Here is a 14,726-nt window from a genome sequence, read left to right as displayed (position 1 = left end):
AAAAGAGGTAGGAATGGGAATGGCATTAAGATTTGTAACTACTTTCATACCTTTAAAAAAATCTTAAGTATCCATTCAAAGACAAATTTTTATCAAAATAATAAACTACCAAAATAAACAAGCCAAAACTGTTCTCCTAATGTTAGAACTTAAAATTTCACAGAACTTTATACAATTATTAACAGTAACTTTCACTGAGAAACCTCTAGAAATCTCATAAAATATATAACAAGTTTCTTCTGAATATGGGCCCTTGGGATACTTCTGAAGTCGATTTAGCATCTTCAAACAGAAAAAAAGGGCTCCATGTATCTCTTTTTTTTTTTTTTTTTTTTTTTTTTTTTGCTGTATGCGGGCCTCTCACTGCTGTGGCCCCTCCCGTTGCGGAGCACAGGCTCCGGACACACAGGCTCCGCGGCCATGGCTCGCGGGCCCAGCCGCTCCGCGGCATGTGGGATCCTCCGGGATCGGGGCACGAACCCGTGTCCCCTGCATCGGCAGGCGGACTCTCAACCACTGCGCCACCAGGGAGGCCCTCCATGTATCTCTTGAAAACATTCATACTGGGGAACAGTGCTGTCATTCAAGTCTCGTGTGTTATCAACTCAGAAACTACTTAATTATCCATGCAAGCTAGAGGGGGCAGGTTAAGTCATTTGGATCCATTTCTCTGGGGACTTTTGCTTCCTCTCTGAAATGCTGCTAATATACTACTTCTACTTAACCTCAGTCTCTGGATCTTGGGTCTCAAATAGAAGCCCTGTGCTCATCCGGTGTTGGGTGATTTTACAGATCTTTGACAAGTCAGTCATCCAGTAACTCAGTGGTAAAGTCTCATGATAGTAACAAAGGAGGAAAGCCATCATCATTATAGTATGGCTTTTTTTAATGAGGGGAGGGGTGTCAAGGGGAAGCAGGGGCAGGCTGTCTGAAACTTGATGCTGTTACAACTATGTAGTTGATCTGCAAATCTTGTCAAGGACATCGTACTTTCCTTTATGCAACGTTTTGGGTTTTGGTCTAGCAATCCATTTTTATTAAGCACTATCTACATGGTAGAACTGGCTCAGGCACTGTACTGATGTTAGCAATTTTTAGCATGGACTTACATATTTACATATAAAGGTATATCATTCAAATAAATAGGTATTTGGGATTTGGTTTTAACAGTAATTTTTTATATCTATATCTATATCTATAAAACACATGTTGGGGCTTCCCTGATGGTGCAGTGGTTGAGAGTCCGCCTGCCGATGCAGGGGACGTGGGTTCGTGCCCCGGTCCGGGAAGATCCCACATGCCGTGGAGCGGCTGGGCCCGTGAGCCATGGCCGCTGAGCATGCGCGTCCGGAGCCTGTGCTCCACAGCGGGAGAGGCCACAACAGTGAGAGGCCCGCGTACCACAAAAACAAAACAAAATAAAAACAAAAACAACAACAAAAAAACACATGTTGGTCATAGTGTATACTTATTTCAAGTTTTAAAAAAATTTATAATAGGAAATATATTCCTATGACTCAAAATTGAAAAAGTTTAGAAGGATGAATAGTGGTAAGTCTCCTTCCCACCCTTTTCCTTCAGCCTCCCAGTTTCCCTTCTCAAAGATATTACTTCTTACATTTTCCTGAGATACTTTATGGATATGCAAACAAAGATTCCCCTGCTCACTATACTGTATTCCTTAACACCGGTTTCTTAGTGAAAATAAAGGCCAGAGAGCACTGCTGTAACAAATTAAAAAAAAAAAAAAAACACTTCCTCTAAACAAGGATTAACTTGTAAGTGGAGATCTGAAAGTTATGACTATGCTCTACCCCATGTAACTGAGAATTTATCTCCTCAGCTCCCCACTTCTTCACTCTTCTGCAGTCTGATACCCCATCAACTCTGGCTGTGATACTGGCTGTGGTGTTGCTGCCAAGGCCAGGAGCCATGGAAGGGGTCAACTTCTACACTTCTTATAAGAGGAAGAGTCTCAAGTTCACAGGCAAAACTAGTTTCCTTTTCCAATATTATAAAGAAGTATTCTAAATGCATTAATTGGAGCTCTTGATCCATCAATATCTTTAGAATTACAAACTTTCACCTGATCTGAAAGTCATTCACCATCACGGTGATTGTTAACTTTTTGGGGGAGGGACAGGGTCACCACTGCCTTTGAGAAACCAAGGAAAGCTTACCAAAAAAAAAAAAAAAACAAGCAAAAAAACAAATACAGCTTTAACCTCCCCCTGGACCATAAACATGGTTGCATACAGACATCAGGTTATTAACACCTAATCTTGCTAACAAGCCAAGATCAAGGAATCTGCTAAAGAGGTTGTGACAAGGTACAAATATAAGAAGGGAGAAGATAATGCAAGAAGCAATTAGATGCTAGGAAAAGAGTTCATTAGCTGCTTGCTGGGTTGGGGGACTGGGACTGAGTAGGTGGCTGCTGAAACTTTATAGTTTTAAATTTCGAGGTAAAATTATTCTGAGAATCTGATTCTATGTGTAACTTGACCAATGAAGCTAAATACAAAATAAAATATGCTCCTTGACTCTCATCACAACAAAGGAGTCTGTTCTTTTATTACCATTATCATTATTATAGCTATATGTTTGTAGAAATAAAATGCAGGTAATTTAATCTCGACCCTTTTTTAGTAGCATGGCCTTTTAACTGAGAAAAATTAAAATAAGGTGACACAAAAACATACTTCATTGAAGAATCATCAAAATAAAGACAATTTGCAAATTAACTGAGAAATTAACAGAAGCTTAACGAGAAACAGAAGCTTCCTCAGAAGCCAATTTAGTTGGTGATAGTTTCTTTTCCATTCATAGCAACGAAGATGATCCTGGAGCCTGGCCAATTTTAATGGAAGAATTTCATTCACTTTCTTTCTCATGTGTTTTTTATTTTTTTATATTTAATAAACTATATATAAACGTATGTGTTTTAAATCAGCTAAGCCATTTATTCATGGATATAAATATTTTCTAGTTCCTTAAAATGGCAAGAAAGTGATAACATAAATCCATGAACTCAGAAATGCTAGCACAAAACCTCAATATACATGCCTAAGTTCTCACATATACATGAGTTTCATGTAGCTAAGTTTCCCCTCCATGGGACGCAGAGATTACTTGCAATTTCTACTCACTTTACAGAGCACTTTTCTTCTTCTTATAAAGCTTTTACCTGTAAGTTTTAAAGCCTTTCAACTGTTCTGTTGAAAATTATCTTTAGGAACAAAAAACACTTTTCAATCATCACTCCTTTTACCGATACCCTCTTTAAATCAAAATGGAACATCTCATAATAAGAAATTTCTTATCTCACAGATAGAGTTATCTACCGAATGTCTTTAAGATTTCCTACCTGTTAAGCCAGACAGCAAGTTTTCTCATCCCATAGGGAAAAAAAGTTTCATGGCTCTAACATGCTAAACAGGAATGTAACTAAAAGTAGCAAGACTAGAATCAGAGTTCACACACAAATTATGGACACATTTAGGGGTACATGGTAATAACAGAACAACCTGCAATTCATAGGTACATATGACCTTTGTTCTAACAACAACAAAAAAACATAAGCAACACTGAATGTGTTGATAATGAGTAATAAAGTCATGTAAATGTTATGTAGTAATGTATATGGTATATGATTATGAAATGGAAACCAAATTGGACAAATAGAAAGAATGCTCAACCACAAATTCAGACACTAGCTTGTAAAAATTAAATGTGTTTTTCAGAAAATTCACCCAAAAAACTTTAAAATTCATTTATAATTTGCTAAATCTTCTAATTTGTTATGAAACACCATGAATTTCCAGAATATTGTATGATAATTGTAAAAGGTTTGTGGGAAATTGAGAAGTTTACAAAGACATACAATTTCTCATTAGTGTAAATTGGCAAATTTTATTCTACCTTATAGGTAAAAATCCCTCTTCGATAAGGGCTTTCAGGTAATTCCATCACAAAACCCCACTGGATAGGATCACCTCCCATCAATCTTTTGCTGAGCACTACTTTCTCATAAAGACTGCAGAAGTTTCAATGTTTTCAGGTTGGCATTATACAAATGGCAGCAGACAAAACAATGTTAAAAAAAAATAAACCAAATAAAAGGCTGTACACAAGAACTTATGTTTATTGCAAACAAAAACAAAAACAAAAAGAGAGAGAGAGGGAAAGAGAGGAAATGGTCAGAAGCACAACATATAAGGTTAAGAATTTAAAAGCATCTTACATTCTGCCCTAATGGCAGCATAATTAATAGGAACAAACGGCCGTCTTGCTGCCTGCCGCAGCCGGAGGGTATTTTTGCAGACCTGACGAGCAAATTTTGTGAAATATGTAGTGTGAAGGAAGAAAGCTTGACGGGTCTTCACTGCAGACTTTGGGCTCCCAGTGTTTCGGACCGGCATCCCCTGCATGGCCTGGCGAGACATGTGACTTCGAACTCGAGGGTCCTATAAAATCAGACACCAACAAACATGTAAAGAACAGAACTTGTCAAAATACAATACTCCTTGCATCCTGTTCAAAGAAAAGCGCAGTTTTTAAGTCTTTCACTGAAGAATCTATAACTTATTACGGAGTTGAGAATTTAAAAGTATGTACTTTGGAGTAGGAGGTGGGGAGTAGAGAAGGAAACTGGGTGGAAGTAAGGGTGTCTGTGATCCTATATTTTTTTTCTCCTAAATTGACCTTAACAATCCAAAATCACATTCACAACAGTAAAAAATTGTCAGGGGAGAGACTATTTTTTAAAAAAAAGTATTGAAGGGGGTCCTTAAATCTTGTTAGCTCTCAAAAAGAACAACCTCCCTCTGGTAGACATAGGTGCCTGATATCTGCCATCTACGAGAATTACACCAAAATCATATTTTAACTGTTGTTCACCTCAAGGTTGAGTCCATGCCTTCTTGTCCCTCCTACGATAGCCCAGGGACAGAAAGAATGCTCAGTTTGCACTTATTACTTTATGCAATGAAACACATTTTCAACAGTACTGAAAGGTTGCAAACTGTGTCCAAAAAAGCCATTAAAACCAGTATTTAATTTGTAAGCTCTCTACTCAGGCTAACACCTCGCACACACATTGTTCTTCTTCTGAGTAATCTCTCAAGACGGATATTTTGAATACCTGAAAAAATTGGATTTGTCCCTGCCCCTATCTCCATACCCACCCTCAACATTTCAGTACTACGTTTAGCTATAATAGCTTTGTTTGTTTTTCACTTATCCTATTCTGTACTTCTGTTTGCAAGGAATGATCCAGGTGCTGAAAAACACTACATTTCTCAACACTAAAAAGACTATTGCTTGTGTACCTCTGTAGCTGGGCTGGGAGGTAACTTCTCCTCTTCCGACTGGGTGGGCATTTTTAGGCCTCCGTATTTTTTCCAATAGAGCCAACAGGTTGCACATAACCTACACTGCATATTAGGTGGGCCCCAAGAATACCACTGATGAGACTGTGTAGCTAAAGATGGAGGAAAAATAAGAAAAAACAAAGAATGTGACATAACTTGTAATATCAATACACATAAGGTCAAATGTTTCAAAAATATTGCAAAGCCATCTTTAGTTTACAATGTTATTTTTCTTCTTCCAGTTTACCCAACAAACAGGAAAGTCTAATACATGTATGTATTTTTCAAGTGAGAATTCATTAAACCATTTATTTTTATAGATATCAAGTGCCTGTGGCCCTTACTAAGAGGGGCCATTAGGTGAAGTGCCCTATATTATACATTGTGCTGCTGAAGGAGTTTTTGTTGGTTCATTAAAAACATTTTGTACAATATTAAATATTAAAAATACTGTGTACATTTCTGGAAATAAGTTATCAGAAAGGTATTACTAAACTAAATCCAGGTTTTCAAACCTGTGGTTCAGAAACTACCTCAGGGTTTAAAGTGCTTAGAGGGACCCCTCAGATAAAGGTAGAAGTCTGACAGAAACAGGTATCTGTTTTCCATTCCGTTATTTTAATCAATAGATAAAATAATTATTTTACTTTTTCTCTCTTTAAAAACAGAATCCTTTTCCAGACTGTTAAGTCCCTGTCAAGTGAGCATGTGTAGCCAAGATCATGGCATGCTTAAGACCTGATAGCTCGATTGATTCATTCCTGAGCTAAAAACTACAAACCTGTGCTGCTTTGCTCTGAAGTTTAAAATACTGCCATATAACATTTAAAGTATTCCCACAATGGATCTGAAGTTTAAGACAGAAAACACTGATGATGAACACTAAGTTAATAAGGTACATAAAATTACGATTCTGTAAGTTTGCCGAGGAATATCCTTCCCTTGATCTGTAAGTTACCTTTATCAGGTCAAAACGTTCAAACAGCACATCAGGGTGTCAACTAACACTTCATAAACCAATGTCAAAAAGAGAAGATATAGTGATCATTATAGTCAAACTCTTAGTTTGTTGAAAATGATACTGTGAACCCATCATGTATTATTTTGGGAGGACTCCTTGCAAATAGCAGCCTAAAAAACCTTTCCTCTTGTAATTTAAAAACAAATAGTAAAATAAGCTGATTTTTTTTAAAACACAAATTTTAAGAATCCTAAATATTAGGCACGGGCCTATTTTGGATTCTGAAAATAAAATTTCACTCATATTTAAATATACATTTTCACCCAAATTAATCATGACATGTCATTTTAGTATGTCAACAAATGTCTTTCTCTTTATATAATTAACTCAAATTCAATGAAAGTGACAAATAGAAAACACCAAATTCTATCCTTCTATAAAGATAAAACTTATATGTATATTATAGTAAGATACATTTTATAATAGATTATTTAATACATGGACCTAAAATTAAAATTGCTTATTTGTCATGCACACATAAAAATGGTGAAATAATTATTTAACATGAAAGGGGTTTGTAAGGCAAAAATAAGACACATTAAGCCACTACCACTTGTCTGCAGGATTCTTCTTATTTTCATTTAAATATAAATGAAGTTCAAAATCTAATTGCCAACTCAAAAACAGTTATGCAATCCATGTAAAATTTTGACCAAAAGAATCTAATTTTCAGGCTCCCCTGGCGGCACAGTGGTTAAGAATCCGCCTGCCAATGCAGGGGACATGGGTTCGAGCCCTGGTCCGGGAAGATCTCACATGCCGCAGAGCAACTAAGCCCCATGCGCCACAACTACTGAGCCTGCGCTCTAGAGCCCGAGAGCCACAACTGCTGAGCCCACGTGCCACAACTACTGAAGCCCATGTGCCTAGAGCCCTTGCTCTGCTCCCATCCACCGCAATGAGAAGCCTGAGCACCGCAACAAAGAGTAGCCCCCACTCGCTGCAACTAGAGAAAGCCCGCACACAGCAGCGAAGACCCAACGCAGCAATAAATAAATAAATAAATATTTATTTATTTTTTAAAAAAATCTGATTTTCCACAGAGTGTTTCCCTTTGTTCTCCCATAGTGCAGAAAATGGTTAGACATGCTATTTCTATGAAGATAGCAATCTCCCTGGCTCACACCTTCCTTGGTTGCAGGAAAGATAATTATATGATTTGGCTTTGAAAGCCTTTTCCAATGCTGTAGCCTGGTGTGGAGTATGGAGCAGACTCAAAAACGTCCCTCATCCCTATGTCCTTAGGGCAGCAGCCTACCCGCCCCCAGCCCCCAAGAGCTGCTGAGAGACAAAAACTGGGCACCAAGTAGACTTTTAATAAATATGAGTGTCCTTCCCTCTTCCACCCCGGGCCACTATGATTGGAAGGAAACATAAGATGACCGTGTCACCAATGTCCCATTTAAGAGATTATACTGTCGTTTGAGGTTTTAAATAAATATAAAAAATGTATCTGGGACTTCCCTGGCAGTCCAGTGGTTAAGACTCAGCATTTCCACTGCAGGGGGCATGGGTTCAATCCCTGTTTGGGGGACCCCACATGCCTCGAGGCACAGCCAAAAAAAAAAAGTGTCGACTACCTAGCAGTTCATCTCACCAACCCAATTTAACATCCAGGGCAAATATAATACTGCCGGCACTGGGTAGTTTTTTTTACATGGATAAATACTGATAAATAGACTGGGGCCCTGAGGCCAAAATTATCATAAAACAGCATCTCCCAAGCCAGTGCTCTAAGGGAAACTCATCTGAGGATTACAAATAGCAGTTTATCCACACGCAGGTCTTTCCTACAGAATTATTTGGAGCCTTTAATTTGTCAAAACATACTGAGAAACACCAAAAGGGGGTCTGGTATATTTCGTGGGACCATGATTTGCACAAAGCTAATAACAGCTCTGAATACAGCTTACCACACACTGCTCAACAAACCCAGGACACCACAGAAGCAAATCAAAGGAAACCCAATACCTAAACTCAGTGTCCAAGTGGAAGGTAAGGATGGGCACCTGTTCACTCTGAGGCTACACTATTCTGCCCTCTGCGCAGTGCTGACCTCTCACACCTCCTGCCCGGCAGTGCCAGCACAATTCCCTTCCCTTCACCCACAACAGGCATCAAAGGAGCGGGGGAAGCCCTACTGGAGAAAACTTACCATAGCAGCTCTCACAGGCTCGCCCTAGGAGAGGGTTCTGCGGCTGGAATGCGGTTCCCACGGCTCCATTCACAGCACCAGGTTTGCCATTGCTGGTGGATATTTGGTTGGGATTTGGTTTGCTGCTTTCAATGAAATATAAAGTGAAGTGATAAAAATGACTTGCATAACAAGGTAAAAGGCTCTACATTTCATTATTGATTTATCTTAACTACACATAAGTAAACATTTGAATGTTTGGTGAAGAAGAAATAAACTGGTAAAAGTAAGGTGTTAAAAGGAACCCAAACCAGTTATCTTTACAAACCAACGTTATGTAAAAACCAATCTCTTAAGCCTGACACTCACAAAATAAATACACCGTATCTCTTCTCCACTCAAACACAATTTCCTTAGGACACCCTCTGATAAATTTGAAAGATACAACTTATTAAACTTTATCACCTATCATAAATTCTCCTGAGAATATAATTTTTGGATTAAATAATTAAGCCAAGGGTAGTGTGTAGTGTTTAGAGAAAACCATTGTCCCATTCCTGCTGCTGGTGTGACAGCTGCTGACTCCACGCATTGGCTCTCAAGGGAACTACACGAAAGCCACATGCCCAACAGAGACACTGTGGATATCAGCAAGGCATATCTCGAGAGGTAAAAGTCAGCATTTCAGGAGATTGTGACCACTTGTGATTTCTATTATGTTTGAATTTTTATGACGAAGATTAAGTAGCATTTGAAATTAAAAAAACCAATAAATGTATTTGAGGCATTTCTTTTTAAGAGGAAAAAGTTATATCTATCGATTTCCAGAGGCCATAATTCCTCACAGACATGTAACCCAGATTGTCTTGGTATTTACTGAGCAAACATGGCTCACTTTTTCCCATCTGGGGTAGCCTAGCTCCCCTGCTTATCAGCCATGCCTAAGAATACTGTACAAGTGTACATAGTATGTCCTCAATACACTCATAATTCATTTAACATATATTTATTCAGTGCCCAGTAAACAAAAGTGCTGACATCAAGGAGCTTGCATTCTAGAGGAGCTTTCATGTCTATTTGCTGGGCAAAAAATAAGCAAGTAAATTAGCAAATTATTTGTTAGTAATGAATGCTGAATGACTAAATGCAGACCATACTCTATCTTCCTGTGGCTTGTGAAGTAATGAGAGTTCACAACTATTAAGACACCTGGAGTTTCAGCACAGAGTAGGCTCGTGAGTTTCCTTTTTGCTGTTTCTCACTCCCACACTTACATTTACCAGTGAAAGCCTAATATGTAACCTTGGCCTGACAACAAATTAAGATTTCTTTCTGGGATTCCCTGGTGGTGCAGTGGTTAAGAATCCACCTGCCAATGCAGGGGACACAGGTTTGATCCCTGGTCCGGGAAGATTCCACATGCCGCAGAGCAGCTAAGCCCGTGAGCCACAACTACTGAGCCTGCACTCTAGAGCTCGCGAGCCACAACTACTGAGCCCGGGTGCCACAACTACTGAAGCCCACGTGCCACAACTACTGAAGCCCGCACGCCTAGAGCCCGTGCTCTGCAACAAGAGAAACCACCACAATGAGAAGCCCACGCACCACAACGAAGATTAGCCCCCGCTCGCTGCAACTAGAGAAAGCCTGCATGCAGCAACAAAGACCCAACACAGCCAAAAATAATAAAAATAAATAAATTTTTTAAAAAAATAAGATTTCTTTCTGGCACTGTTACTGTAATTCTTAGCTGACGCCCCATCGCCATCCCAGAAGAAATCATTTAACCTCTGTGTGCACTGAGGGCCCTATTCTATAAACAGGGCTAATATTTACACTTCAAATCTGTGCCAGCAATGTATTTTGAAGACAAATTGGTTTTAAAGACACATTTTAAACCAGACAGAACGTGTTTCTCCTCTTACAGTTTTCAGTTGGAAAAGTACAAAGTTAAAAGTGGTGATTCAGGGCCTCCCGGGTGGCGCAGTGGTTGGGAGTCCACCTGCCGATGCAGGGGACGTGGGTTCGTGCCCCGGTCTGGGAAGATCCCACATGCCGCGGGGCGGCTGGGCCCGTGAGCCATGGCCGCTGAGCCTGCGCGTCCGGAGCCTGTGCTCCGCAACGGGAGAGGCCACAACAGTGAGAGGCCCACGTACCGCAAAAAAAAAAGTGGTGATTCAGAATGACTAAGATTTCCAAGGGTATGTAAAAATATTTCTGATTTTTAAAATCTACTATACATAGAAAGAAGTGGTAGCCCCTTGAAGTCAAATGGCTGATAATGTCAGAAGGCTTTCTCCAAATATGAACATTTCTGACATTTTACACAGGGCAAAATGTATGTGTTAAGAGAGCTAATACAAATTTACAGTTGAGCAGCCTGAAAAAGAATGAGAGTAAACACAACGTTAGTTGTTCAACTGAATCTAGAATGTTATTTGACTGAATAAACCACTGACCTTAATTCTAATAATCACAAAAGGAAAATGAGTGTGCAGAGATGGAATATAGACAGGTGAACCACTTGAAACATGTTCTGCAAAACCAAGTACCTACAGGTTACTTCTCAGGGGACAAGTGGTTAATGTCAATGTGACCATTTGAATAAAGACAAACTTTTTTTTAAAAGTTTTTAAAGCTGCATTATATGAAACTGCCCTTCCTTTATCTAATGCCCAAACCTTTCCTCCCCTCATCTATGATCCAGATTGCAGCCCTCCTGCCCTCTTGAGAACTTTGTACACTTGATTCTCTCTCCTGGACCCTCCTCACTACCATAGAAACATATTTCTCCATTTCTTCATATTTAAAAAACTCCCCCATTACTCTATCCAAACTCACCCCTCAATGCCAAGAACTGTCTCGACTGCCTTTTCCAGCCAGTTTACCTGAGAGCTGCTAATCTTCACTGTCTGCAGCCCTTAGCACTCTATTAAAGATTACCATCGACCTCCATGTTGCTAAATTCCCTGGCTATTTTTCATTAGCATTTGACACCATTAATCTCTTTCCCTCCTTGAAAGACACTCCTCTCTCAGGTTGTGATAATGCACTCACCTGGCTATCCTTTTTTCAGCTATCATACTCTATCTGATATATTGAACAGATTTCCTCAAGTTTGGTCCAAGGCTCTTTTTTCTTATTACTCTAAGAAATCTCATCCATAGTTTCAAGCACAATATTATAGGCTGATGAAGCTCAAATATGGACCTCTAGCCCAGAACTTTCTCCTGAGTTTAAGACCAATATATCTGACAGCATATTCAACACCTCTTTTTGGAGAAAATAAACTCAAAATGACCCAACCTGGTTCTCTGCCACAGTTTCTCATCATGGTGAATAGCACAGCAATCCACCTAGTTAATTGAGCTAGCCAGAAACCGGGGACTCAGCTTGATATCTCCCCTCTATCTCTCCATACAAGTCAATCACCTCTAAGTAGCATACCATTTCCAGGCCACAGCTCTGGGTCAAGCTACTATCATCTTTCTTCTCCAAGAACTTCATAATTGGTGTTCTTACATCCACTCCCCTGTTTCCCCATACCATTTTCCAAAATGTAGCCAGTAATCTTAAAGTACGTAGGAATTTAATCATGATACTTGTTTACAATCCAATTCCACTGTTTATCAGATGGCTAACTCCTGGCCCTTGCCTACCACATTGGCCTCCCATGGCTCACCACTCTCTTCATACCAGCCACACTGCCTTTCTCTCACCTCCTTAACTCTGTTCTGCCCCTTCCCATCTCACAATCCCATTGGCCTGGAAAGCCTCCGTCACCTGAATGATCCCTCCTCTACAGTTCACTCAAACTCACCTCCACAAGGAATCTTTCCTGACAGCATCAACTGAGTGTGGTCCCCAGAACAAACTGTCACACTCTCTCTTCTTCACCATCAGAGTACTCAACACACTGGGTGACTAGCTGTTTGGCATCTGTCTCCCCCACAATAGAACGTAGGCTCCAGAAGACAACGTGTCTTCTTAACTGGTCTACCTCTAGTACTGAACAGAGTGCTTTGCATATATATAGGAGACTGCCAGTCTCAAAAGAATGACAGTATAAAATAAGTCTTGGGGATTCGCTGGTGGTCCAGTGGTTAGGACTTGGTGCTTTCATTGCCATGGGCCTGGATTTGATCCCTGGTCAGGGAACTAAGATCCCACAAGCCATGTAGCACGGCATCCCCTCCCCTAAAAAACGTAATCTATTATTTGTTTTAAAATAATATTTCAGAGTTAATTGGGAAATTCTTCAAAGAACTCAGATTCTTATCCAACTCAACAGTACAGATTCATAACAGAATTTATTATGAATAATAAATTCATAATAAATAGAATTCATATATTCTATTTATATACATGATTTATATAACATTTTTAAAAAGTATGAATAGAAACTCTGTCTTGATCTTTAAAAATCATTCAGTTGGATCAGGGGTTGGCAGAGTAAATGTTTTAAGCTTTGTGGGTATTATAATTTCTGTCACAACCACTGAGCACTGCCATTGTAGCACAAAAGCAGACAGAGACAATACATAAATGAATGAACATGGCTGTATTCCATAACACTTTATTTACAAAAACCGGTGGCAGGTCAGATTTGGCCCACATACTGGTCTTTGACTTAGATCAAGGCTTAGATCAAGACTCCAAAGTCAATGCAAAACAGAATAGCAACAATTATCTGGGTTATTTGCTGAAAACTGGCTAAATGTACTTTTCCTTTGATGTGGCAGTATTGCAAAGTATAAGAAAGCTGGTATGCTTGTTTTTGAAAATCTAAGACACATGAATCACAGCAGTGTTTTCTTTGGGGAGTTGATCTTTTATAGATTAGTCCAATAAAACATATAATTTTCTAAACTATTAGAAACCACTCTGCAGGAAGGACATTACAGCTCTGAATAAAAATTATGGACCCTGTAAATTACATGTTATCTATCTTGAGATAAAAGATTAATAAGAAATATAACAATGCAGTGTCTATGAGGCCTCCTGTTTATAAAAATATGTATTAATATATCAAAATTCAGTAAACAGGGCCTCCCTGGTGGCGCAGTGGTTGAGAGTCCGCCTGCCGATGCAGGGGACACGGGTTCGTGCCCCGATCCCGGAGGATCCCACATGCCGCGGAGCGGCTGGGCCCGCGAGCCATGGCCGCGGGGCCTGTGTGTCCGGAGCCTGTGCTCCGCAACGGGAGAGGCCACAGCAGTGAGAGGCCCGCGTACAGCAAAAAAAAAAAAAAAAAAAAAAAAAAAAAAAAAAAAAAAAAAAAAAATTCAGTAAACAAAAGGCTAGGTATAAAACAACTGTACTGAGCTCAAAGAGTGAAAAAGCTTGAATCAGTACACAGAATGCTGTAGTAAGTTTCATTTTAATCCCCAAAGAACCTAGGATAGCACTATATACATGGTGCTCAATAAATTTTCCTGAACAAATGAACTGTCAAACTCCTGACCTCAAAAAAAGGTAATTCATTTAAAATGTAGCAAATGAAGAGAAAACTGGCATTCATTTGGATATGACAATGATTTCTAAACCAAAAGGACAATAATGATAGAATGCTAGGCATCTGAAACAACTGAAACCTATTCATTATTTATCCAATATTTACAAAGTTTGGTTCTAATTATGTCCCCTAACCCTTTCCCCAAACAATGTAAAATCCTCAACCAAATAAACAACATACCTCAAAAGGGCAATGCACATTACCCAAACAAAATACTTTAAACAATACAGAAGTTTCAAAAGTTGCTAGCTTTGGGCTTCCCTGGTGGCGCAGTGGTTGGGAGTCCGCCTGCCGATGCAGGGGACACGGGTTCGTGCCCCGATCCCGGAGGATCCCACATGCCGCGGAGCGGCTGGGCCCGCGGGCCATGGCCGCGGAGCCTGTGTGTCCGGAGCCTGTGCTCCGCAACGGGAGAGGCCACAGCAGTGAGAGGCCCGCGTACAGCAAAAAAAAAAAAAAAAAAAAAAAAAAAAAAAAAAAAAAAAAAAAAGTTGCTAGCTTTCTGAAACACATTTGCTTCAAATAATATTTTCATAGGTTAGTTTTCTAACACTTTCCCTGAAGCTTTTTATTTATGTTTGTTTGTTTGTTTGTTTGTTTTTCTTGACACGCTGTGTGGCATGTGGGATCTTAATTCCTGACTAGGGGTTGAACGTGCACCCCCATGCAGTGGAAGCGTGGAGT

The 14,726-nt window shown here is 39.6% G+C and overlaps 1 protein-coding gene across 1 annotated transcript in view; it reads right to left on the bottom strand.

Annotated features, from left to right (window-relative positions):
* MTA3 (metastasis associated 1 family member 3) overlaps positions 1-14,726 on the bottom strand; it is a 158,472-nt gene that overhangs the window by 20,691 nt on the left and 123,055 nt on the right. The window contains exons 12-14 of the mRNA XM_060117054.1: positions 8,549-8,673; positions 5,331-5,482; positions 4,244-4,466 (exon numbers count right to left, since the gene is read on the bottom strand). Coding sequence (XP_059973037.1) covers positions 4,244-4,466; positions 5,331-5,482; positions 8,549-8,673 — 500 coding nt within the window. The remainder of the gene's footprint in view (positions 1-4,243; positions 4,467-5,330; positions 5,483-8,548; positions 8,674-14,726) is intronic.

The sequence above is a fragment of the Mesoplodon densirostris genome, chromosome 14, assembly GCF_025265405.1.
Source record: "Mesoplodon densirostris isolate mMesDen1 chromosome 14, mMesDen1 primary haplotype, whole genome shotgun sequence".
Taxonomy (NCBI): Eukaryota; Metazoa; Chordata; class Mammalia; order Artiodactyla; family Ziphiidae; genus Mesoplodon; species Mesoplodon densirostris.
Note: the sequence above shows the minus strand (reverse complement) of the source record. Positions and strands in the feature narration are given on the sequence as shown.